The sequence below is a fragment of the Ranitomeya imitator genome, chromosome 3, assembly GCF_032444005.1.
Source record: "Ranitomeya imitator isolate aRanImi1 chromosome 3, aRanImi1.pri, whole genome shotgun sequence".
NCBI lineage: Eukaryota > Metazoa > Chordata > Amphibia > Anura > Dendrobatidae > Ranitomeya > Ranitomeya imitator.
Window position 1 is genome coordinate 704,939,286 of NC_091284.1, and position 27,941 is coordinate 704,967,226.

General features: G+C 45.5%; 1 protein-coding gene across 2 annotated transcripts in view; it reads right to left on the reverse strand.

Moving 5' to 3' along the window:
* Window positions 1–1,816: 1,816 nt before the first annotated feature.
* Window positions 1,817–27,941, reverse strand: part of POU6F1 (POU class 6 homeobox 1) — a 169,930-nt gene continuing 143,805 nt past the window's right edge. The window contains exon 12 of one of the 2 annotated variants that reach the window (XM_069758624.1): window positions 1,817–3,291. In XM_069758624.1, coding sequence (XP_069614725.1) covers window positions 2,946–3,291 — 346 coding nt within the window. In that variant the 3' untranslated portion in view covers window positions 1,817–2,945. Of the gene's footprint in view, window positions 3,292–23,294; window positions 24,215–27,941 lie in introns of those variants that run through there. The other variant, XM_069758623.1, reaches the window with a different exon arrangement.

Here is a 27,941-nt window from a genome sequence, read left to right on the forward strand (position 1 = left end):
ATTTATATACAACAGATTCAGTGTCTATGTGGTGCATATACACCAGTCCAGTGTCTCCTATGTGATGTATACAGCACACCTCCTACTGCTAGAGTTCTATAAATGTAACATGAGCAGCGATGAATTTCCCATTTTGAGGAGACTTGCAGTGTAATATGCCCGTGGCAAATGTTATAAATTTTCAAATGGTCCTTGGCAGAAAAAAAGGTTTCCCACCCCTGATATAATTATCATATTCTGCAAAGTCCTTTCTTTTTATGCAGCAATTTACACTTATTATGATGTTAAATTCAGTTCAGAGCATTTTCAGCATTTGTAGTATGAAAATCCACAAAAGATAGTAAGGCCCAGATATCAGTCACGGTCTGTTTAAATGTACCGTCACATTAAGCGACACTGCAGCGATATAGACAACGATGCCGATCGCTGCAGCGTCGCTGTTTAGTTGTTGTGTGGTCGCTGGAGAGCTGTCACATAGACAGCTCTCCAGCGACTAACGATGCCGAAGTCCCTGGGTAACCAGGGTAAACATCGGGTTACTAAGCGCAGGGCCGCACTTACTAACCCGATGTTTACCCTGGTTACCATTGTAAATGTAAAAAAACAAAAACACTACATACTTACATTCCGGTGTCTCTCGCGTCCCCCGGCGTCAGCTTCCCTGCACTGTGTAAGCGCCGGCCGTAAAGCAGAGTGGTGACGTCACCGCTGTGCTCTGCTTTACGGCCGGCTGGCGCTGACACAGTGCAGGGAAGCTGATGCCGGGGGACGCGACAGACACTGGAATGTAAGTATGTACTGTTTTTTTTTTTTACATTTACAATGGTAACCAGGGTAAATATCGGGTTACTAAGCGCGGCCCTGCGCTTAGTAACCCGATGTTTACCCTGGTTACAAGTGAACACATCGCTGGATCGGCGTCACACATGCCGATTCAGCGATGTCAGGGGGTGATCCAGCGACGAAATAAAGTTCTGGCCTTCTAGCTCCGACCAGCGATGTCACAGCAGGATCCTGATCGCTGCTGCGTGTCAAACACAACGACATCGCTATCCAGGACGCTGCAACGTCACGGATCGCTATCGTTATCGTTGTAAAGTTGCTCAGTGTGAAGGTACCTTTAGAAGGTCTCAGGTCAAAAAGTTTGAGAAGTACTGTTTTAAATGGCCGTCTGAGAGACAACTACCGTACATTAGGAGAAACTGATAAATTCAGATAGCGATATCCTCTAAAACACCAAGGTAAACATTCTAGTGAAACAATTGGCAGCTTCAGTCCTTTTTATAGCTATCTTAATCAGTGGTTGTAAAGCGGTCCATGCTCACTTCCACTATTCACCTCTAACACATGTCATTTCTTAGCATATGAAGGACATGGTGCAAAACCATAAGATTTTCAGGGTAAAAAGCTGAATTTGCATTCCAAATTAAACTGCATGCACATAGATTAAAGCCTGATTCAGGGTTTCCCTCACACACACATATGCTACTGAAGAAATCTGTGTGGGCAAAACCATAGGCCAGGCTTACTGATCAGCGTACCATGCACTTGTTTTACACCTATTAGTGCTCGTTTATTACACAATTTGTGAGAATTTGGAATAAATGTTTTGTTTTTACCCAGAAAATTTGGTGGATTTGCACTATGACCTTCATTGGATAGTGTGTAGAAAAGATGGGAACTGACTGATTCACAACCACTGATCAAAACAACTATAGAAAAGAACAGAACTGCTCAAAACCAGTTAATTTACACCGAATATTTCCCTTAGTCTTTAGGGGTGGTAAGCCAAGAATGGATCTTGAAGGAGATCATTATATGGAAGTCTGAGTTTTTTAATGTAATAGTATAAATGTAGAGAATTAGAATACTGTTTAAAATCAGGACTAACATTGCCTCCATCAAATTTACAAATCTATGCAACATATATGAAAAGTGAAGTTTCTAAAACGAATGGAGCCATTGTGTGTATATTTAAGCCACAAACAACCTCTTTAAGTTGAGTACCTGTTGTTTTTTCTACTAAGTAGAAAAGTAAAATAAATACATAAAAGTAGACATAAAATCAAATAACTGGAATATACCATAAAATCTAAAGCATGAAAATATGAATGAGTAAAGGTACCGTCACATTAAGCGACGCTGCAGCGATATAGACAACGAGCCGATCGCTGCAGCGTTGCTATTTAGGTCGCTAGGAGACATCAAACACGGCAACAGCTGAACGATGCAGGAGCGATCCAGTGACGTACTTATCGTTCTTGCTGGTTGTTCGCTCCATGAAAAAACATTGCAGGCATCGTTGCTTTTGCTGTCAAACATGACGAATCACGCCGACCTGACGACCAAATAAAGTTCCGGACTTCTAGCTACGACCAGCGAAGTCACAGCGGGATCCTGATCGCTGCTGCGTGTCAAACACAACGAGATCACTATCCGGGACGCTGCAACGTCACGGATCGTTGTCGTTCTCGTTGAAAAGTTGCTCAGTGTGAAGGTACCTTAACACATAGAATTAGGAGGTTTCTGGTATAAAAATGGACTTGGATCAGGAGTACACATACAATCAGCTTAACGTGGAACTCCACATAATCACAAATGAACTTCATCAACATTAATGGGTTAATATTGTCAAAGAAGACCACAAGTGTAGTCCAACAATAGAAGAAATCAGTCTGGCTTCATGGTTACACAGAGTACGTTAAATGTGCGTAATATCACCAGAAAGATCAGGCTGCGATGGCCTTTACCACGCTTAACTTCTGTAATACAGTATAAAAACATGATTAAAATGGCGAAAACAGCCGGCTATAATATGGATTAAGCATATATACAGCCACAAAAGTGCTTGAGAGATGAAGGAAAGAGGGCCCTTCCACTGCCATATGTGGAGAGGATGAAATGCTGGCGACAAGGTGGTGGTAGGGAGTTTGATTCATCACCTTCTAGGGGATCTGAAAGACGTTCAGCTTACTGGTGTTTTTCAGAGTCTGGCGCCTATTACAAAACCACACCCTCACCACCTCACGGTCATAGTTTAATTCCTTAGCAATATCTGTGATTTCCTGGCCAGTGGGCAGTGCATTCTTCTCAAAGTAAATATTAAGGGCCTCCACAGCTTGGGGAGTAAAAGATGTGCGTCTTTTTCGCTTCTTCGATGGCTCTCCACCTACAAATTCCATCAAATTTTGTTGTCCCTCCAGGTTCCTCATTTCTGCCTCATTTAACCATTTCTCCAGCACCGGCTTCAGCTTCTGAGCACTCTTCGGTGTTATGTCTAGCTTCTCAAACCTATGGAAGAAATACAATCAATAAATATACAGTACTGTGCAAACATTTTAGGCAGGTTTGTAAAAAATGCTGTAAAGAGAGAATGTTTTGAAAAAATAGAAGTGTTAATGGTTTATTTCTATTAATTAGCAAAACAAAAAGTGAATGAACAAAAGAGAAATCTAAAATCAAATCAATATTTGCTGTGACCACACATTTCCTGCAAAACAGAATAAATTCTCCTAGGTACACTTGTATAAATATAAGTGTATGACTTAACTAAACAAGTGAGAATGATCATAATTTTCATATGAAGGCTAAAACATAGTAATTAATTTAGACAAACAGTAGCGTAGAAGCGCTGGTGGACACAGTCAGAAAAGGGCCCCTGTGCAAGAACAATATATGGGCCCTTTGCAGCCCGAGAACTCCTAAAAATGCAAAATTGCACTTGCTTTGGAGCAAGAAATGGGCCCCCCCTTACCTCTTGGGCCCCTGTGTGGCCGCACAGGTTGCACCAATGGTATGTCCGCCCCTGCGTAGAAGTTTTAAAACTGTGAAAGGAGCAGCCATACTCATACTAAAGGGGAGGTTGTGTAAGATAGTTTCAGGTTACAGGTTTCAGGTTACAGGTCACACACCATAGCAAGACTGAGCTAGTAATAATGCATTAGCAAGGTCTCTTCCTGACAAAGATTTGAACGCAGACTAGGATTTCAAGATGTGCAGTTCAGGCTCTTTTGAAGATGCACCAAGAAATTGGCAATGTTGAGGACTGTAGACGTGATGGTCGGCCAAAGAAACTTAGTGCAGCAGATACAACAAAGATCATGTTTATCTGTCTTCAAAATCAGATGTCCAGCAGTGCCATCAGGGCAAACCTAGAAGAAACCAGTGGGACCCAGCTACTCCCATGTTGTTCAGAGAAGACTGACCAAAAATCGTCTTCATGAAAAATTGCAGCCAAAAAGTCATACCTTCGACATGGAGACAAGACCAAGCAGCTATGTATGAAACATGGAGCGTTGAAAAAAGCTCTAGGTGCTTTTGACAGATGAGGTAAAATTTTAGGCTATAACATAAAGCAGTTTGATCATCGAAGAGCTGGTCAGTGGTACAATAATGAGTGTTTGCAGACAACAGTTCAATATGGTGGAGGTTAATTGCAAGCCTCAAGCTAAATTTCAGCAAATGGAGTTTGCCAAGATTGTGACCTCAATGCTGAGAAATACAGGCCAATATTTATCCATCATATAATGCCATCAAGAAGGCTTCTGATTGGCTCTATGTTGGGGTTCTCCTACTGTAGAATACATTTGGAGCCAATGCCATTAAAGAGGTTGTCTGACCCCGAAATCCATATACCGTATATTCTTGAGTATAAGCCGACCCGAGTATAAGCCGACCCCCTTAATTTTGCCACAAAAAACTGGGAAAACTTAATGAATCGAGTATAAGCCTAGGGTGGAAAATGCAGCAGCTACCGGTAAATGTCAAAAGTACAAAAATAGATATCAATAGAAGTAAAATTAATTGAGACATCAGTAGGTTAAGTGTTTTTGAATATCCATATTGAATCAGGAGCCCATATAATGCTCCATACAATTCATGATGGGCCCCATAAGATGCTCCATACAAAATACGCCCCATATAATGCTGCACAAATGCCGATTATGGCCCCATAAGATGTTCCATACAGTCATTTTCCCCATATAATGCTGCAAATGCTGATTATGGCCCCATAAGATGCTCCTTACAGTCATTTTCCCCATATAATGCTGCACAAATGCTGATTATGGCCCCATAAGATGCTCCATACAGTCATTTGCCCCATGTAATGCTCCATAAATGCTGTTTATGCCCCTATAAGATGCTCCACACAAACATTTGCCCCATGTAATGCTCCATAAATGCTGATTATGCCCCATACTATGCTCCATACAGTCATTTGCCCCATATGCTGTTGCTGCGATAAAAAAAAAAAAAAATCACATACTCACCTCTCGTCGCTTATGCCCCTTGCACTTGCTATACTCACCTGCTCCGCGTCCCACCGCCGCCAGCCGCCGCCACGTTCCCCGTCCACTGCACTGACTGCTCAGGCAGAGGGCGGCGCGCAATAATCGCATCACTGCACCCTCTGACCTGAGCGTCAGTGCAGAGGATGGGGAAGACGCAGCGGCGGCCGGCGACGGTGGAACGGGGAGCAGGTGCATATAGCGCACTGCTTATACTCACCTGCTCCTGGCGCGGTCCCTGCTTCCCCAGCGCCAGCAGCTTCTTCCTGTAGTGAGCGGTCACATGGTACCGCTCATTACAGTAATGAATATGCGGCTCTACCCCTATGGGAGTGGAGTGGGGTCCATATTCATTACTGTAATGAGCGGTACCATGTGACCACTCAATACAGGAAGAAGCTGCCAGCGCTGGGGAAGCAGGGACCGTGGCACGAGCAGGTGAGCATGCTTAGACAGCTGTCACTCCACCTCCCATGCCGACCTCTGGGTATGACTCGAGTATAAGCCGAGAGGGGCAATTTCAGCCTAAAAAAATGGGCTGAAATTCTCGGCTTATACTCGCTTATATACGGTATTCTTTTTTAGGTAACCTGTGCTGTATTGTAATATATAAAACCCGTATACATTTTGTTTTTACCTTTCCTTTCTCTTCTTCACTACCTGCAACCAGTTTGTTTACATTCTCCTCCCTCAGACCAGGCAGCTTCATGGGCTTTTTTTTAAGCTCACAGCTCAATGTCCCGCACCGCCCTCTGCCCACCCGCTAGCATCTGCCCCAGCACTGACCTCTATCATTCATTCCAGCATTGGAAATGACAGAAGAGCAATCCCTGTCCTCTCATATGCCCATAGTAATATACGGTATAATATGTATGTTAGCCCTCACTCAAACCTCAGCTGCTGCAGAACCTCATAATACACACTTCAGCTGCTGCAGAAAATCATAACACAGCTGTTATCATTGCATTAAATTGATAGAATGGCTTTTATTTCCACATGGAGCCATTACCAGTGATCTGGAGATAGCAGTATGTAATGAATGACACGGAGGAGCTTACAATGTTAGGCCGGTTTCACATTTGCGGTTGTGTCCGCAAATATCCACATGCGTTGTGTATTCCTATATTTAACATTAGGGACGCATGAGTCTGCGATCGGTTGCTTTCTGAGGCGTTTGACGACGCATGCGTCGTTTCGTCGTCTGCGGTTTGGTGCGGTAAACGTTACATGTAGTTGTGGCACCCCTAGGGGTATTTGCCACAAAAATAGTTACTGACAGTAAATACAAATACTAAAATAGCAAGACTGCACTACCACCTCCGGCCAGAAGGGGGAGCTCCAGAGACTCCCCTTGATCCATTCTGGTCTGAGAGAAGAAATGGCAGTTGGGCTAAGGAGCTGAAAGTGAGAGGTCATACAGCTGAATTTCTAACAGTCCTGTGACAGTTTCCAGGCCTAAATCACCGGTCTGAGGAGAAGAGGGACAGAGAAAAAGGACATTGTGAGAACCGGGTAGCATTAATCACTACCCAGAACAGGCGCAAAGACGGATACCGGATCCGTGGCTGTATTCATTATATATAATACAGCAACCGGAAAAACGTGAGGTGATATCAGCTTCACTAGGGCCGGACGCAGCAACAGACACAGAGTTCAGCGGTACTCCCGGAGGGGGTAAGCTGATAAAAGGACTCGGGTTGCCCGTTGAACCAGGACCCGGAGGGGACAGATTGGTCCGGCAGCCAGTTCACATACAGCAGCAGGGCCACACAGAAATTGCGTACAATAAGAGGCGAAGACCCCGGCAGGGTCAAAGTAACTCAGAGTTCCTATACAGACTCCGGTGACAGGACTGGTTGTAAATCCCTTTATGTTGAAGTAAACTGGTTAAACGTTTCAGTGCCTCAGTCTTTCATTTGGACAATAGCTATCTATCCAGGATCAGGATCATCACCGCTGAGAGAACCTGCTGCTGATCAAGTAAGTGCCTGTTCCCTCATGATACCCCTTACACTGTGCATTGCCTGAGGCCACAGCACCGGGTCAAGCCACCCGTGACATCTCCCTCAAGAGACAGACCCCATTGGTCCGGTGCTGGGTACCCCGGTCCCCTGGGCGTCACATTTGGCGTCACGAACAGGATTCAGCCAGCCCGTATACCGGGTATTGTGTGCCGTGATTGGAGCCCAAAATTGTGAAAACTTGGATGAAAAATCTTGAAAATTGACTTTATTAAAGAAAATTCCATTTCCCATTAAAAACTATTGAAAGTGACTTTTCCCCATTGGTTATAATGGAGTAAAGATGGCCGCCATCACCTCATAACGAGACTGTTAATTGAGTTACGCCATTACCTGAGCCCCAGTCTGACTGAAAAACTTCAGAATCCGCCATTACAGAGCGCGTGGCGGGTGGGAGCAGCAGGGGGCGTGTCATTGTGGGCGGCACCAAGCTGATCGCTCTGACGTCAGAGCAAGGGGAAAACCAATCCTGCTGCACAGCGGAACGAATCTACACTATCCCGACGGAAGCGGAGGACCGGAAGGGTCCGGATTAACTAAGGGGGCACAGTATGTCGCAGCACGGAGATGCCGCAGCACCCGGCGACGCTAATGCAGCTGAAAGACAGTGTCGATAGAGAGTCCGGCAGTGCAGCGGTGCAAGGAGTGGCGCCCATCATGTCGGTGCTGATGCCATATACCCCGGGTGGCCCGTGGCTTCCAATGTATGAAGGTGAGCCTAATACCCTTGACGATTTCAGAGAAAAGATGCTGGCCCATTTTGACATGTTCCCCGTGGGTGAAGTTCAGCGTGTTAGTCTCCTGATGATGCAGTTAAGTGGCCATGCTAAGCGAGAAGTCACAGCATGGGCAGCTGATCTAAAAGGCACTGTTGAACGCATATTTGCTGGATTAAAAGCTACATTTGAAACCACTGCCGGCAGCAAAGCTAAAGTACGATTCTTTAATTGCAAACAAAAAGCTAATGAGGGCGTGAGAGACTTTGCCTTAAACCTGCAGGAAGCCCTTAAATCACTTACACTGGCTGAACCCATTTTTAACACCGGGGCGGATAAACTGCTAAGAGATCAATTTATTGAGGGACTCTACACCCCTTCTCACCGGGGGCATGTGAGTATGCTTGTTTTTAAGAACCCTGAATTGACATTTGCCCAATTAAAGGAGAGCGCTATACGTCTCCAGCTGGCAGAGGCACCTCGGGATCAGGATCCTGCGCAACCCATGGCAGAGGCTCCTCAACAACAGGGAGTGCAAGTGACATCAGCTATGTCCGGGGCCATTGCTAAGCCCCTGGGGCCCAGTACTAATGAGGCTCTTCAACAAAAGCTTGACTCTTTAACTGATGTTGTTGCTTCAATGGCTAAAACCATGCAGGAGATGAGAGGACCCAAGATGGAGTTGCCAAACCGTAGAGAGGATGTTCCATGGATGAGACCCCGGAAATACCCGACATGGAGAGGACGACCCCGCGACCGCTACCAACTGGATGGACAGCCCATTTGCCGCCGTTGCCAGCAGCCAGGCCACTTTGCACGAGATTGTGATTTAAACGGGAATCCCCTGGGAATGCGGGCCGCTTCACAGGAATGAACTTTCAAGGCCCAACACCCTGGCACGACAGGTACATCGGAGGACGACCCATTATCCCTATCGTGCTGGACGGAATTCCCCTCAACGCTTTGATGGACACAGGTTCCCAGATTTCATCTATACCGTATATCCTTTATAAGAGGTACTGGGCTGATGCAGATATTGATAAAGGGCCCTCTGATGTTGAACTAGATATATGGGCCAGTAATGGTAAGTTGGTACCGAAACTAGGATTCAGGGAGATGACCATAAAGATTGGTAAAGTAGAATTGAAGAAACAGGGTATAATTGTTGTTGATGTTGACCGGCGGAACTGTGAACCAACTGTATTGATAGGAATGAATGTGTTAGAGAACTGCTTTGCCGAAGTTATTTCTGTCTTACAGCAAATTGCTGAAACTGCCCAATCCTACCAGCAGGAGAGTTCTCCAGAGGGAAATAAAAGTATTGATGTTAAGGCAACAGGTAGAAGTTGCAGGTGGAGAAATCGGCAGTGTGAGGGTAAGTGATCCAACGTCTATTGTAATCCCACCAAAAACAGAAATGCTGGTATGGTGTAGAGCAGCCATTGGTACTAAGGGACGAGATTATCAAGCCTTAATAGAACCAGTGTACACCGACAGCAGGCCCACTATACTCCCAGCACGAGGGGTAGTCGAGGTACACCGGGGACGAGTGCCGGTACGACTTTTGAACTGTGGAGAGGAAGAGGTCACTTTGCCAAGGTATGCTACAGTGGCAAAGCTATATACTGTTGACAACAATGCCATCACAACCATTGAGCCCTTAGAACCAACCTGTCAGGTGGAAGTCAACGGCTCAGATGGAGAATTGGAGGATTGGTGCCAACAGCTACACGTGGGCATAAATTCAACACCTACCCATCAAAAACAAGGGGTGTATAGGCTAGTGACGGAATATGAACAAGTCTTCAGTAAACACCCATTGGACTTCGGACGGATAGAAGGGGTAGAACACACAATCCCCACCGGTGACCATCCCCCAATAAAAGAAAGATATAGACCCATACGGCCCGCTCACTATCAATGTGCAAAAGATATGCTGAGGGAGATGAAACAGGCCGGGGTAATAAGAGACAGCTGTAGCCCCTGGGCGGCCCCTCTAGTGATTGTCAAAAAAAAGGACGGAACCATGAGAATGTGCGTAGACTACCGGCGGATTAATAACATCACCCATAAAGACGCCTACCCCTTGCCTAGGATAGAAGAGCCCTTGACTGCTTTGAAATCTGCTAATTATTTTTCCACCTTAGACTTAACAAGTGGGTATTGGCAAGTCCCTGTGGCTGAGAGAGATAAGGAAAAGACGGCATTCACCACACCAATGGGTCTATGTGAATTTAATCGCATGCCATTCGGACTCTGCAACGCATCCGATACCTTCCAGCGGCTGATGGAATGCTGCCTCGGACACAAGAACTTCGAGACCGTCCTCCTGTACCTAGATGATGTGATCGTCTACTCAAAGACTTACGAACAACACTTAATAGACCTGGCAGAAGTGTTCGAAGCCTTATCCAGGTATGGCATGAAAATCAAGCCATCCAAATGTCACCTTCTCAAGCCAAAGGTACAGTACCTGGGACACATCGTGAGTTCGGAGGGAGTAGCACCGGATCCCGAGAAAATAAGCGCCATAAGGGATTGGCCAAGACCTACCAACGCAAAAGAAGTGAGGCAATTCCTGGGATTGGTGGGTTACTATCGCAGATTTATAAAAGGATTTACCAAGTTGGCAGCACCCTTGCAAGACGCCTTGGTAGGGCAGACGAAGAAACCTTCAAACCGAAACCCTCCTTTTCAGTGGAACGACGAAAGGGAAGACTCCTTTGAACAACTAAAGAAGGCACTAACCGGAGAAGAGGTTCTGGCATACCCAGATTACCATCAACCTTTCATCCTCTACACCGATGCCAGTAATGTGGGACTAGGAGCGGTGCTGTCACAAAAGCAAGAAGGTCGGGAGAAAGTCATCGCCTTTGCAAGTAGAAAGCTCCGGCCAACTGAAAGAAATTCAGAAAATTACAGCTCCTTCAAATTGGAACTACTGGCAGTAGTTTGGGCTGTGACGGAGCGTTTCAAACACTATCTGGCCGCTGCAGAATTTATTGTCTATACTGACAACAATCTATTGACCCATCTGGACACAGCCAAATTAGGTGCGTTAGAACAGCGATGGATAGCCCGGTTATCTAATTACAACTTCATAATCAAGTATCGAGCAGGTCGCAAGAATGGAAATGCCGATGCCCTATCCCGGATGCCACACTTGAGAGATGTAGAAGAGGAAACGGGGGAGCTTGAAGAAATTGAACTACCAGCCTTCCATCATCCCAAGGCAAAACATCATCAGTCAAGTACCTATCAGAAACAACAAGAGGTGAATTTTAATCCGTTAGCACACCATAGATGGGCTGACACCCAAGACAGCAATCCGGCTGTGAAGTTGGTGAAGGAACTGCTGACTGAGCAAAGTGCATATCCAGATGAGGATGCCCCAGAAGAGATGCATCAACTCTGGAAAGAGAGAGGCAAAATGTTCCTGTATCAAGGGAAGCTCTGTAGAAGGTACACCAATCCGAAAACACATGAATTGGTTTGGCAAATTATCGTGCCTAAACAAGATGTCAAGATGGTCCTCGAAGCTTACCATAATGGTGCTGGTCACTTCGGTTGGAAAAAGTTAGAAGTACTTCTAAGAGAAAGATTTTATTGGGTCGGGATGAGAAAATCAATCGAACAGTGGTGCAGAAATTGTGGCCCGTGCAACCTCAGAAGAAACGATCAAAAGAACCAAAGAGCACCACTGCAGCCCATAATCACCAAACAACCACTTGAACTTGTAGCCATGGACCACGTGAAGTTGACACCAAGCCGGTCCGGCTATGTCTATGCCTTGACCATCGTGGATCATTATTCACGCTTCTTGGTAGTAGTACCCGTAAAAGATCTGACAGCAAAAACAGCAGCCAAAGCGTTCCAAACGTACTTTTGTAGACCCCATGGATATCCGGAACAGGTTCTCACCGACCAAGGTACAGCCTTTGAATCAGAGATCTTCAGAGAATTCTGTAATATGTATGGTTGCAAAAAGATCCGGACGACGGCCTATCATCCACAAACAAATGGCTTATGCGAGAAGATGAACCATATTGTAATAGACCTACTAAAGACTTTACCTGAGACAGAAAGGAATCAATGGCCAGAGAAATTGCCTGACTTGGTGGATCTGTATAATCATGTCCCGGTGAGCTCCACCAACTGCACCCCAGCTTACCTTATGCGTGCAAGACCCGGCCAATTACCAATCGATCTAGAAATGGGAATTCTGAAACCAGACGCAGAAGTTCAAGACTCCAATTGGGATATCATACGGCAAAAGCAGTATCGCCAAGTGCAAGAGAGTGTGGAAAGAAGCCTTCAGCAAACTAGAGAAAGACAAGAGCGAACTTTCAACCAGAATGCTCTAGCGACCCCATTAAGACCGGGTGACCAAGTGCTCAAGAGAAATCGTCGAACCAATAAACTAGACAATCAGTGGGAAGCCGTACCCTACACAGTTTTACCAACAAGAATGGATAATCCTAAAATGTGTCTCATTAGCAAAAACGGAGGCTTAACATCTGTATTAGTGTCAAGAGACAATCTTAAATTGTGTCCGGAAGCATTGAAAGAGCCAGAAGTTGTCCAGCCAGAATCAGAAGTTATTCAACCCATACAGGTTCAACCAGTAAAGGAAAAAGAAGAGGAAATGTATCACACCTGTATAGGAGACTTTCCCAAAACCCTACTAACATACCATGGTGCAGTAGTGGTTCCCATGGTGGCCTTTTACCCAACACCGAACCCAATACCAGAAGTCCCAAGACAGGAAGAGGCTGACCCCGTACTACAGGAGGTTCCAGGCCAGGAAGAACAGATTCCTGATCAGAGTAATCCCATTCACGGTGGACTTGCCAACTCCATAGTCGTGGAATTATCTTTAGCAGAGCGGGCAGATACTACATCCGCAGTAGACAGTAGTACACCCCATGAAGAGATACCGCTATTATGTAGATCACAGCGTAGTACCCAGGGTCAATTACCGGCCAGGTATGCAGATTACCAATTATAAAACTATAGTCATTGTTATCATTCTGCAACGTTTAAGCCCAGTACCTACAGAGACTTGTCTGTATGAACTTCTTGCATATTCTTGAACTTGTTATCAGCCCGGAGGCACTAAATCAAAGCTCCGGAAAGACTGCTTTTTGAACTTTGCTTTTTGCTCTTTTTGAACATTCTTTAGACTTTATATTGACAACTTCGTTGGAAAAATGGAACTAAATTCCTGGACACAAAGTGCAGTGCTTTTCCTAGTACCTTCAAGGATAGGACTGTATTAATGGACGCTATTTGAAGTGACTTTTTACAGAACTCTATTTTTGTTTCCTTGAGTGGTTTTTGTAACTTTTCATTTTTAAGACTCTGTGCATATTAATTGTTATTTCAAAATGTTATCGTCCCACAGTCCCGGAGTACTGTTCTTAACTAAGGGGGAATGTGGCACCCCTAGGGGTATTTGCCACAAAAATAGTTACTGACAGTAAACACAAATACTAAAATAGCAAGACTGCACTACCACCTCCGGCCAGAAGGGGGAGCTCCAGAGACTCCCCTTGATCCATTCTGATCTGAGAGAAGAAATGGCAGTTGGGCTAAGGAGCTGAAAGTGAGAGGTCATACAGCTGAATTTCTAACAGCAGTATGACGGTTTCCAGGCCTAAATCAAAGGCCTGAGGAGAAGAGGGACAGAGAAAAAGGACATTGTGAGAACCGGGTAGCATTAATCACTACCCAGAACAGGCGCAAAGACGGATACCGGATCCGTGGCTGTATTCATTATATATAATACAGCAACCGGAAAAACGTGAGGTGATATCAGCTTCACTAGGGCCGGACGCAGCAACAGACACAGAGTTCAGCGGTACTCCCGGAGGGGGTAAGCTGATAAAAGGACTCGGGTTGCCCGTTGAACCAGGACCCGGAGGGGACAGATTGGGCCGGCAGCCAGTTCACATACAGCAGCAGGGCCACACAGAAATTGCGTACAATAAGAGGCGAAGACTCCGGCAGGGTCAAAGTAACTCAGAGTTCCTATACAGACTCCGGTGACAGGACTGGTTGTAAATCCCTTTATGTTGAAGTAAACTGGTTAAACGTTTCAGTGCCTCAGACTTTCATTTGGGCAATAGCTATCTATCCAGGATCAGGATCATCACCGCTGAGAGAACCTGCTGCTGATCAAGTAAGTGCCTGTTCCCTCATGATACCCCTTACACTGTGCATTGCCTGAGGCCACAGCACCGGGTCAAGCCACCCGTGACATCTCCCTCAAGAGACAGACCCCATTGGTCCGGTGCTGGGTACCCCGGTCCCCTGGGCGTCACATAGTAATTTTAGAGGCGTCAATTTGCCCCCTAAAAACGTATGCGGTCGATTGTGTAAGGAATGCGCCAAAGAAACGCATTGCTGTCTATGTGAACGCATGCGTTCACAAGCACATGCGTTTTGCTTGCGTTTGTGAACGCATGCGTTGTATCCCAGGAAAACATGTCTAGACACTGATTAGCCACCCCCCACATGCAAAGGTGATAAAGGGAGGGAGTGGACAGTTGCAGGTCACTAATCAGCAGACAGTGAACCAGACGAAACGCAGACTACAACCTTGGAGGAAAACAAGACTCTGAACAATGTGAGTATATCCTAGCCAATGCCTATATTTTCTATTTTCTGTTTCTACATGTCCTAATTTCTGCCATTTCTTTCTTTCTGCATCCATCAGAATGTCATCTTCTTCTGATGAAGATCAAATGCCTGGGCCTGCACAAGCGGAAAATGTCAGCGAAGTGAGTATTCACCTCCTCAGATTGGTAAGTATTCACTGTCACATCAACACATATGACAATTTTTTTGTATGTTTTTTAGAGCACTTCTTCCACTGCGGCAGAGGCTGAGCAGGAGGAGCGGGGTCACAGTCGGGTGGCACGGCGGTAGCGTGTACATATATGTGGCTGACTGTTTATTGTATCCACACTTGACAATTCTTGAATCTTCATTTCTTTACTTTTCTCTTTCTTTCCCTTTTACTTCTGCACTCCTTTTTTTGACTTTCAATATTCATGCCATTTCTCTGCTTCTGTTTTCTTTCTTCCTTATGTTAATGTCTCCAACCTTAATGTCCTTTTGTTTTTTTTTAGGTTCCAGAACGGGATGAGGACCTCATAGACAATGACCACCTGATCTCCTTGGTCCATAAACGAGTCCCGTTGTGGGACACCCGGATTCCGCAGCACTCGGACAACGTGACGATCCGGCGGCTATGGAATGAGGTGGCCAAAGCGATGTGGGATGGCTGGGACAACACCCCTACTCGGGTCCGAAATGCATTTGGTAAGTATTGCAATGCAGTGTGAAGCAGCAGAGACCTTGGCCGTGCTCACACAACTGTGTGTGATGAGAGAAACTCCTGAGAGTTTCTCTCATCACACACAGTTGTGTGAGCACGGCCAAAAGACCATTGTCCTTACCATTATGTTTTGTTTTTTCAACAGTGCTCAAAGTCAAAACACGTTGGCGTTCGATGAAGGACCGCTTCAACAAGGACCTGCGTTAAGAGAGCCAGCTTCCTAGTGGTTCCGGAGCAAGGATCCGAAAATACAAATATCACCGCATCCTTGCATTTTTGAGACCGGTCCTTTCCCAGAGAACGGAAGTATATTTTTGGTGAAAAAAAAAATGTTATGTATGGCATTATGCTGCCGTCACACTAACAGTTTTTGGTCACTATTTTACATCAGTATTTGTAAGCCAAAACCAGGAGTGGGTGATCAATGCAGAAGTGGTGCATATGTTTCTATTATACTTTTCCTCACATTGTTCCACTCCTGGTTTTGGCTTACCAATAGTGATGTAAAATACTGAGCAAATACTGACAGTGTGACGACAGTCTACAAAACAGATAGTCTACAAAACAGATACAGTATATAATCATCAAGTCAGGTGTCAGAAATAATGAATTCATGATGCACAAATAAATGCCTCATGAATTCATTATTTCTGACACATGTCCTGGTGAGTACAGATATGCCTTGTATGACCTCCTTCGTCCCTTCATATTTTACATCAGTATTTGTAAGTCAAAAACAGGATTGGGTGATTAATGCAGAAGTGGTGCATCTGTTTCGATTATACTTTTCCTCGGACTGTTGTACTCCTGGTTTTGGCTTCCAAAGTCTGATGTAAAACTCTGACCAAATACTGCTAGTGTGAAGGCAGCCTTAATCTGTATGTTTATATTCCACAGGAGTTTGCATTTTGGTTAATGTTTGGTATTAACCCCTTAGCGACCGCTGATACGCCTTTTAACGGCGGCCGCTAAGGGTACTTAAACCACAGCGCCATTAATTAACGGCGCTGTGGAAAAAGTGAATAGCGCCCCCCAGAGTCGGATTTTCTCCGGGGTCTCGGCTGCCGAGGGTAGCCGAGACCCCAGAGAACATGATTTGGTTTTTTTTTAACCCACCCCGCATTTGCGATCGCCGGTAATTAACCGTTTACCGGCGATCGCAAAAAAAAACCAAAAACGCGATCTCTTTTTAATTTCTCTGTCCTCCTATGTGATCGCACATCGGAGGACAGAGAAAAGGGGTCCCAGGTAGCCCCCCAATACTCACCTATCTCCCCCGATGCTCCTCGTGTCTCCCGGTGGGCGCCGCCATCTTCAAAATGGCGGGCGCATGCGCAGTGCGCCCGCCGGCCGGCCCCGCGAGAATCTTTGGGGTCTCGGCTGCCGGGGGTAGCCGAGACCCCAAAGAGCATGATCGGGGTCGGTTTTACCGACCCCTGTTTTGCGATCGCCGGTAATTAACTGTTTACCGGCGACCGCAAAAAAAAAAAAAAAAGTCAAAATGTAATTCTCTGTCCTCTGATGTGATCGCACATCAGAGGACAGAGAAATAGGGGGATTCGGGGACCCTGCCATACTCACCTGTGTCCCTGGGTCCTCCTGCTGCTCCTCCTGGCCGCCGGCAAAAGAAAATGGCGGGCGCATGCGCAGTGCGCCCGCCATCTGTCTCCATCTGCCGGCCGGCAGGAGAAGAGCAGTTGGGGCTAAAATTAGGGTTAGGGGTAGGGTTAGGGCTAGGGTTAGGGGTAGGGTTAGGGTTAGGGTTGGGGTTAGGGGTAGGGTTAGGGCTAGGGGTAGGGTTAGGGGTAGGGTTAGGGTTAGGGGTAGGGCTAGGGGTAGGGCTAGGGGTAGGGTTAGGGTTAGGGCTAGGATTAGGGTTAGGGATAGGGCTAAATTTAGGGTTAGGGCTAAATTTAGGGTTAGGGTTGGGGCTAAATTTAGAGTTAGGGTTGGCGCTAAATTTAGGGTTAGGCTTCTTTCACACTTACGTCGGTACGGGGCCGTCGCAATGCATCGGCCCGACATACCGACGCACGTTGTGAAAATTGTGCACAACGTGGGCAGCGGATGAAGTTTTTCAACGCATCCGCTGCCCAATCTATGTCCTGGGGAGGAGGGGGCGGAGTTACGGCCACGCATGCGCGGTCAGAAATGGCGGATGCAACGTACAAAAAAACGTTACATTGAACTTTTTTTGTGCTGACGGTCCGCCAAAACACTGATCCAGTGCACGACGGACGCGACGTGTGGCCATCCGTCACGATCCGTCGGCAATACAAGTCTATGGGCAAAAAACGCATCCTGCGGGCACATTTGCAGGATCCGTTTCTTGTCCAAAATGACGGATTGCGACGGATGCCAAACAACGCAAGTGTGAAAGTAGCCTTAGGGCTAGGGTTAGGGTTGGGGCTAAAGTTAGGGCTAGGGTTGGGACTAAAGTTAGGGTTAGAGTTGGGATTAGGGTTAGGGTTTGGATTAGGGTTGGTATTAGGGTTAGGGTTGGCATTAGGGTTACGCTTGGGATTAGGGTTAGGTTTGGGATTAGGGTTAAGGTTAGGGTTGTGATTAGGGGTGTTGTTATGAACAGGTAATTCAGAACCACAATGGACCTTGAAGTTCAGAGCACACAAAGTGACCTGACAATTACCAAAAACATAGGACGAGCTCTGAGACGTGGGAACTCTGCTGACCGCAATCCCTAATCCTATCACACCACACTAGAGGTAGCCGTGGATTGCGTCTAACGCTCCCTATGCAACTCGGCACAGCCTGAGAAACTAACTAGCCCTGAAGATAGAAAAATAAGCCTACCTTGCCTCAGAGAAATTCCCCAAAGGAAAAGGCAGCCCCCCACATATAATGACTGTGAGTAAAGATGAAAATACAAACACAGAGATGAAATAGATTTAGCAAAGTGAGGCCCGACTTACTGAATAGACCGAGGATAGGAAAGATAGCTTTGCGGTCAACACAAAAACCTACAAACAACCACGCAGAGGGGCAAAAAGACCCTCCGCACCGACTAACGGTACGGAGGTGCTCCCTCTGCGTCTCAGAGCTTCCAGCAAGCAAGAAAAACCAATATAGCAAGCTGGAAAGAAAATATAGCAAACAAAAGTAACACAAGCAGAACTTAGCTATGCAGGAAAGACAGGCCACAGGAACGATCCAGGAGGAAGCAAGACCAATACTAGAACATTGACTGGAGGCCAGGATCAAAGCACCAGGTGGAGTTAAATAGAGCAGCACCTAACGACTTAACCTCATCACCTGAGGAAGGAAACTCAGAAGCCGCAGTACCACTCTCATCCACCAAAGGAAGCTCATAGACAGAACCAGCCGAAGTACCACTCTCGACCACAGGAGGGAGCTTGGCCACAGAATTCACAACAGGGTGTATTGGGATTAGGGTTAGGTTTGAGGTTAGGGTTGAGATTAGGATTAGGGGTGTGTTGGATTTAGGGTTTTGATTAGGGTTATGGTTAGGGTTGATATTAGGGTTGTTTTGGGGTAAGGGTTGTGATTATGGTTAGGGTTAGTGATTAGGATTATGGATCAGGTTGGGATTAGGGTTAGGGGTGTGTTGGGGTTAGGGTTGGAGCTAGAATTGGGGGGTTTCCACTGTTTAGGTACATCAGGGGGTCTCCAAACACGATAGCCAATTTTGCGCTCAAAAAGTCAAATGGTGCTCCCTCCCTCCTGAGCTCTGCCGTGCGCCCAAACAGTGGGTTACCCCCACATATGGGGCATCAGCATACTCGGGATAAATTGGACAACAACTTCTGGGGTCCAATTTCTCTTGTTACCCTTGTGAAAATAAAAACTTGGGGGCTACAATATCTTTTTTGTGGAAAAAAAAATATTTTTTATTTTCACGACTCTGCATTATAAACTTCTGTGAAGCACTTGGGCATTCAAAGTTCTCACCACACATCTAGATAAGTTCCATGGGGGGTCTAGTTTCCAAAATGGTGTCACTTGTGGGGGGTTTCCACTGTTAAGGCACATCAGGGGCTCTCCAAACGTGACATGGCGTCCGATCTCAATTCCAGCCAATTCTACATTGAAAAAGTAAAACGGCACTCCTTCTCTTCCAAGCTCTGCGGTGCGCCCTAACAGTGGTTTACCCCCACATATTGGGTATCGACGTACTCAGGAGAAATTGCACAACAACTTTTGTGGTCTAATTTCTCCTGTTACCCTTGTGAAAATAAGAATTTGTGGGCAAAAAGATCATTTTTGTAGAAAAAATGCGATTTTTTTTTTTCACGGCTCTACATTATAAACTTCTGTGAAACACATGGGGGTTCAAAGTGCTCACCACACATCTAGATAAGTTCCTTAAGGGGTCTAGTTTCCAAAATGGGGTCACTTGTGGGGGGTTTCTACTGTTTAGGCACATCAGGGGCTCTCCAAACGCGACATGGCGTCCAATCTCAATTCCAGCCAATTCTACATTGAAAAAGTAAAACGGCGCTCCTTCACTTCCAAGCTCTGCGGTGCGCCCAAACAGTGGTTTACCCTCACATATGGGGTATCGACGTACTCAGGAGAAATTGCACAACAACTTTTGTGGTCTAATTTCTCCTGTTACCCTTGTGAAAATAAGAATTTGTGGGCAAAAAGATCATTTTTGTAGAAAAAATGCGATTTTTTTTTTCACGGCTCTACATTATAAACTTCTGTGAAGCACATGGGGGTTCAAAGTGCTCACCACACATCTAGATAAGTTCCTTAAGGGGTCTAGTTTCCAAAATGGTGTCACTTGTGGGGAGTTTCCACTGTTTAGGCACATCAGGGGCTCGCTAAACGTGACATGGCGTCCGATCTCAATTCCAGCCAATTCTGCATTGAAAAAGTCAAACGGCGCTCCTTCACTTCTAAGTTTTGCGGTGCACCCAAAAAGTGGTTTACCCCCACATATGGGGTATTGGCGTATTCAGGAGAAATTGCATAACAAAATTTATGATTACATTTCTGTTTTTACACTTGTGAAAATAAAAAAAATGGTTCTGAATTAAGATGTTTGCAAAAAAAAGTTAAATGTTCATTTTTTCCTTCCACATTGTTTCAGTTCCTGTGAAGCACGTAAAGGGTTAATAAACTTCTTGAATGTGGTTTTGAGAACCTTGAGGGGTGTAGTTTTTAGAATGGTGTCACACTTCATTATTTTCTATCATATAGACCCCTCAAAATGACTTCAAATGTGATGTGGTCCCTAAAAAAAAAATGGTGGTGTGAAAATGAGAAATTGCTGGTCAACTTTTAACCCTTATGACTCCCTAACAAAAAAAAATTTTGCTTCCAAAATTGTGCTGATGTAAAGTAGACATGTGGGAAATGTTATTTATTAACTATTTTTCATGACATATCTCTCTGATTTAAGGGCATAAAAATACAAAGTTTGAAAATTGCAAAATGTTAAAAATTTTCGCCATATTTCCGTTTTTTTCATAAATAATCGCAAGTAATATCGAAGAAATATTACCACTAACATGAAGTACAATATGTCACGAAAAAACAATATCAGAATCAGCGGGATCCGTTGAAGGGTTCCAGAGTTATAACCTCATAAAGTGACAGTGGTCAGAATTGCAAAAATTGGCTCGGTCATTAAGTACCAAATTGGCTCTGTCACTAAGGGGTTAATTTGTTTTCTTCTTTTTTCACAGCACATGGAGTAGCACTGTTGGCCCAGGTTCTGGAGCAGTCCTTCATCAGACAACCACGGACCCGTCCCAGCCATCCTCCAGCGCTGCAGCAAGTGGGCCTGCCACACTAACTGGAGACCCGGAAGCAGGTTCATCAGGTGATCCCCTTTCCCAGTCCTCTGCCTCTGCCCATTTTTTGGGGCTCCTCCAGCAGCGGCAGAGGGCCGCGGACAGGTCACTCATGCCCGAGTTTTTGCACTTGAGCTCGGTTTTCCACGAGGGACTCGAGGCGATGGGTGACCGACTGGATACTGCCATTAGCCATATGAGTACACGTATCCAGGAGGTTACCAAAGCCCTTGCCCAAGTGAAAGCCGACCTCCAGAGGCCAGCACATTTTTTTTAATCAAATTGAACAGGGCATGTCAGAACACCTTACTCCTGATCTCCAGATTAGTGTTATGCAGGCCTGCAATGCTGCTTACATGCAGGCTATGCAGCAGAGTCGGTATTTTCAGCAAACAGTGGGGGCATTTCCACCTGTGCCCACGCTGTCACGCTTTACCTCTATGCCGACCTCTGCTGCATCGCACTGCACGGCCACCTCCATTCCAAGCACTGCCGGACACCACTATAGCACCACCACCATGCCGAGTACTGTTGGACAGCCCACCGCCACCACCATGACAACTGCTGCTCCTGCTTGGACCTCCTCCACTGCCACCACCATGCGGCAGCTGCAGGACCCTGGTATGGCCTTCCGCAGGACCACTAACATGCAGCAGCTGCCGGACCCTGGCCTGATCTTCCCCGCCACCACAACAATGCCATTGCCGGACCCTGGCCTGGCGTTACCCGCCACCACAACAATGCCACTGCCAGACCCTGGCCTTGCCTTAACCGCCACAACAATGCCGCTGCCGGACCCTAGCCTGTCCTTCCCCGCCACCACAACAATGCCGCTACTGGACCCTGGCCTGTCGTTCCCCACCACCACAACAATGCCGCTGCAACGACACACGGACCGTGACAGGTCGGCCACCACAGCTAGGCCGATACCAATGAGCCAAACGAGGCTCCCCGGACCGCAGCGCCGATCACAGAAAGGGAAAGGCAAAAATAAACTAAAGAAGAAAGCTATCCCTCCCCCCTCAGCTCCCAATGTATCTGTAATGTCTGGTTTGTCTCACCCTTCCAGTGTGTCTCTGCCCTCTCATGTGTCTAGCCCAATCCCCGAACTTCCAGACCCCAGTAATTTTATTGCACCTTCTCCAGCCACCCCTGCGTCGTCCACAGTTAGCCAGCCCTCACATTTCCATCAATCAACCCCAAGCAGGCGCAGTTAATTTTTTTTGGTTGTTTTGTTAAAATAAATAATCATGTTTTTTGCCCCCAATAAGGTTTTGTTAATTGTGTATTTCGCCGCAACACACACCGTGCGCCAAATAAAAAAATGCGCCGCTCACTTTATTTTTTTGCCACCTCCTAGCTCTTAAAGTTAGTAAGTACAACACTGCAGCTTTGTGTGTGTTTAGTATAGAGATATGAAGTGGCCCAAAAAAACAATACTCGTATTTTCTCCATAATATCTTCTTTCTGTTTACTCTGTGACCTTGTGTCGCAGACTGAAGAGAAAATTGTGGTAATACACAGCAGAACTATACTCAACAGGTCATGTGTTCAAAAAATCATTAGTTATGACACCTGACCTGATGAGTAGAGAAATGACTTGTATTACCTCAATTTTATCTTCTGTGTACATAAAATCTATTTCACACAAAGTGAAAGGACGATGGAGGTCATACAAGTCATACAAGGCATATCTATACTCACCAGGACATGTGTCAGAAATAATGAATTCATGAGGCATTTATTTGTGCATCATGAATTGATTATTTCTGACACCTGACTTGATGACTATAGATCTGTTTTGTAGGCTGTCGTCACACTGTCAGTATTTGGTCAGTATTTTACATCACTATTGGTAAGCCAAAACCACAAGTGGAACAATGTGAGGAAAAGTATAATAAAGACATATGCACCACTTCTGCATTTATTTGGTTTTGGCTTAAAATACTGATGTAAAATACTGCAAGTGTGATGGCACCAAACAGCCATCGTCTCTTCAGTCTGCGTCAAATAGCTACTGGTGAACCGAGTCAGGACGCAATGACGTCAACAACCTAAGCCCAAAAAACCAAAGTGGTTTTGATAAGAAATACATAGGAGACAGTCAAGATAATAAAACACGTATTTTATTAACAACAAACATTAGTAACATTTAAAACATAACTGGTACAGACACAAAGCCAACAGGACATTTTACACAATATTGTTCTGCCATGCCACACGTCCTATCTCAGAATCAAAAAAGGCAGCAAATTGGTCCCGCATGTGGCCAACTTCAACAGTTGACCGCAGCGGGTGATGCCGGTAATCAGGCAAAGGGTTTGCAACTTGTTCATGAAGTTCAATGGTGGGTCGCTCTTTAGCCAGAATGTAATTGTGGAGAACCACACAGGCTTTTACCACCTCATCCACGGTCTCCATTTTTAGATTTATGGCTGTTGCAAGAATGCGCCATTTTGAGACCATAATCCCAAAAGCACACTCTACTGTTCTGCGGGCCCTGGTGAGTCTATAGTTATAAATCCGTTTTGTGCGGTTCAAGTACCGACTTGAATATGGCTTCAGTAGATTTTCACTCATCTGAAAGGCCTCATCCCCAACCATAACAAATGGCATCGGTGGGCCTTGAGTGTTGGGGAGAGGTCGTGGCTGTGGAAAATTAAAATTTTTGCCATAAACATGTCGGCCCATATCCGAGTTTTTGAAAGTCTGGGAATCATTGCCACGGCCAAAAGCACCAATGTCCACTGCAATGAAGCGACAGTCTGCATCAGCTATTGCCATGAGAACTACTGAAAAATATTTTTTATAGTTGAAGAACTCTGATCCCGTTCTGGCTGGTTTGATAATCCGGATGTGCTTTCCATTCACCGCACCCAAACAGTTGGGGAAATCACACACAGTCCAGAATTTATCAGCAATTGCCATCCACATGTCCTCGGTGGGTATGGGTATAAATTCTTGATGGAGAACGTTCCACAAAGCCCGGCAGGTGTCCAAACCTATTCCGGACAGGGTGGAAATTCCAAGCCGGTACTGGAAGTGGAGGGATGACAAGCCCAGATATCTGTAATAAAATAAAGAAAAAATAAATTACAATCAATTCTATTTATGGTGTTATTCTGCTAAAGACATAAAGGAAAATACAAAGAATACATGTCAGACCAACAATAACTATGACTGGTATTTGTTTAGAATTATTACGTACCTTAAGGTAACCAGGAGACGTTCCTCTGCTATTATCGCTCTACGGAGCTGGGTGTCCTGTCTCCGGATGACTCCTTGAACACGAGCAAGCAACTCCAAAAAAGAGTCTTGCGACATCCTGGTATATTTCGGGAATTTGTCTGGGTTGGCATTAAGCTCGCCATACAGAGTGTGATATACTCCACGGCTCTCCAGCAGTTCTATAATGGGGTGTTGCCAAAAACGCCTACACCGTGTCCTCTGTCTTTCACGGTTTCGGTGTGGCTCCCAAGCAAACGCACACGCAATAAAAAGCTTGATGCTTAGATCCAGGTTAAAGTAAAAGCTATCCATGTGAAGATCCATCATGACACAGGATACAGAAGCACACTGGTAAGATTTCAGCAGTCCTAGGGTTTATATATAGATATCCCATAATACATGCCCTCTGTAGTCCCATTGGCGGTGTCTGGTTATCTAGATTTTTCTCCTGTAAAATTTTCCACCATGCGCACAAAAAACACAAACGCATGAAAAAACGCATAGAAGCACGTACAAACGCAGCGTTTTTAAACCGCATGCGTTCCCGCATGTGCCTAAAAACCGCTGTGTTTGTACGCGCTTCTATGCGTTTTTTCCTGTACTTGCGTTTGCGGATTAAATGCTGCGGATTGTAACGCAAATGTGAAACTAGCCTTATTTTGCCACACAATAAGGTACCTGACAGACTATTCCTACTGCACGACCCCCAGGCAGCAGAAAGCAGACATCAGACATTGGTTCTATTATTGCAGTCATGCAGATTCTGTTGCGTTTCAGATACAACATCCATTTAATATCCAGTCGGCGACTGATGACTAGCCCAAGACTCCTGTCACCTGCGGCTTCTCCTTGCTTTTATCTCCTAGACTGACATTTGTCCCCTGTGTTTGTAATTCTGTCAGTTAACACTGACAAGCTGAATCCTAAAAGGTGTGTAATATGCGCTGTTAGGATTTTGCTCTACTTGCTGATTCCAGCGATCGTCACGTGATTACTCACATTCGATTTACAGACTTGTGGACGTGTGACAACTGATGTCTCCTACTGCTTCTCTAAATTGAAAATTAGAACAATGAAAGAAGCAGCAGATGTCAGAAGGAACATGACCACAAGTCAGCGAATCACATGTGAACGATCATGTGACGACCGCTGGTATCAACAAGTAGAACAAAACCCTATCAGAGTGCATATTAAATACCTTTAAAACTCAATAGAGACTAAAGAAAACAGATATATGATCATATTAATATCTACAAATAATTAAATTTTATTCAGAAATAAAATAGATCGAGATATAAGCAGTCGATAGGCAACAAAAGGCTGAAGGAGGTACACATCATATTGAAAGATCAATGTAAAATGAAAAGTATAAGGAATGAAAAAAAAAGGGGTAAGGGAAGATGCGCTCAGATAATTTGATTAAATGTGTAGTCTACAGTGGGTACGGAAAGTATTCAGACCCCTTTAAAATTTCCACTCTTTGTTTAATTGCAGCCATTTGGTAAATTCAAAAAAGTTCATTTTTTACATTAATTTACAGTGGGGAAAAAAGTATTTAGTCAGCCATCAATTTTGCAAATTCTCCCACTTAAAAAGATGAGAGAGGCCTGTAATTGACATCATAGGTAGACCACAACTATGAGAGTCAAAATGAGAAAACAAATCCAGAAAAACTGATTTGTCTGATTTGTCAAGATTTATTTTGCAAATTATGGTGGAAAATACATTAGCAAAAGTTCATCTCAATATTTTGTTATATATCCTTTGTTGGCAATGACAGAAGTCAAACGCTTTCTGTAAATCTTCACAAGGTTGCCACACACTGTTGGTGGTATGTTGGCCCATTCCTCCATGCACATCTACTCTAGAGCAGTGATGTTTAGGGCTTGTCGCTGAGCAACATGGACTTTCAACTCCCTCCAAAGGTTTTCTATGGGGTTGAGATCTGGAGACTGGCTAGGCCACTCCAGGACCTTCATATGCTTCTTACGAAGCCACTCCTTCGCTTTGGCGGTGTGCTTGGGATCATTATCATGCTGAAAGACCCATCCACGTTTCATCTTCAATGCCCTTGCTGATGGAAGGAGGTTTGCACTCAAAATCTCACGATACATGGTCCCATTCACCCTTTTATGTGCATAGATCAATCGCCCTGGTCCCTTAGCAGAGAAACAGCCCCATAGCATGATGTTGCTAGCCCCATGCTTCACAGTAGGTATGGTGTTTTGGGATTCAACTCAGCATTCTGTCTCCTCCAAAACACGACGAGTTTTGTTTCGACCAAAGATTTCTACTTTGGTTTCATCAGACCCAGAGGCGTAGCTAGGGTTTTGGTTCGGGGGGGGCGAAGCTTCTGAGTGGGCCCCTAACCAGGTAGCCTTGATAACAACTGGGTGACGCACCCCAATAGTGGAGGAGAACCTCAGCAGATGACCGCGCTATTACTGAAAATAATCTCTATATAACGACCAACATGGATATTACTGCCATATGGTCCGTGGTAGATACCAGCCCTACAGAACATATACCGTAAGTGATCACAGCACACTTTTCACGTCTTTTCCATCTGGCCCAGACCGATATGACAACTTCTTCCAGCCAGGACTCGTCTGCAGAGATTACAACAAAGACACGTTTCACATTCCAGCCACCACCATCTATTCCCAACCTGCACAACTCCTCATCCTGCCGATATCCCAATACTGAGCTGCTGCTGCTGCCGTATGTGTCCCTATCACTGCACCTGATACCCCAACAGTGAGCCGCTGCTGCTGTATGTGTCCCTATTACTGCACCTGATACCCCGATACTGAGCTGCTGCCGCCGTATGTGTCCCTATTACTGCACCTGCTACCCCAATACTGAGCCACTGCTGCCATATGTGTCCCTATTACTGCACCTGATACCTCAATACTGAGCCACTGCTGCCATATGTGTCCCTATTACTGCACCTGATACCTCAATACTGAGCCGCTGCTGCCATATGTGTCCCTATTACTGCACCTGATACCCCAATACTGAGCCACTGCTGCCATATGTGTCCCTATTACTGCACCTGATACCCCAATACTGAGCCACTGCTGCCATATGTGTCCCTATTACTGCACCTGATACCCCAATACTGAGCTGCTGCTGCCATGTGTCTCTCTATTACTGTACCTGATACCCCAATACTGAGCCCCTGCTGCCGTATGTCACCCTATTACTGCACCTGATACCCCGATACTGAGCCGCTGCTGCCGTATGTGACCCTATTACTGCACCTGCTGTGTGGTTCTCTGTACCCTCTAAATTCTAAAGCACCCCTCTATAATATAGTAATGCCGGGTGTTGTGAATTCCGCTCTTGGGCTTCCTCCGGTGGTTGTAAGTGGCACTTTTGTGAGTTCTGCTCTTGGGCTCCCTCTTGTGGTTTCAAGTGGTATGGCTGCTCCTTGGAGTTAGCGGTCATCAGCTGCTTCCACTTATCGTCTCTTCTGCTCGGCTATTTGGGCCTGGCTGTTCCTTCAGCCAGTGCCACTTGTAAATGGTTCCTGGTTGGATTCACATCTCTTTGGATTTCCCTGT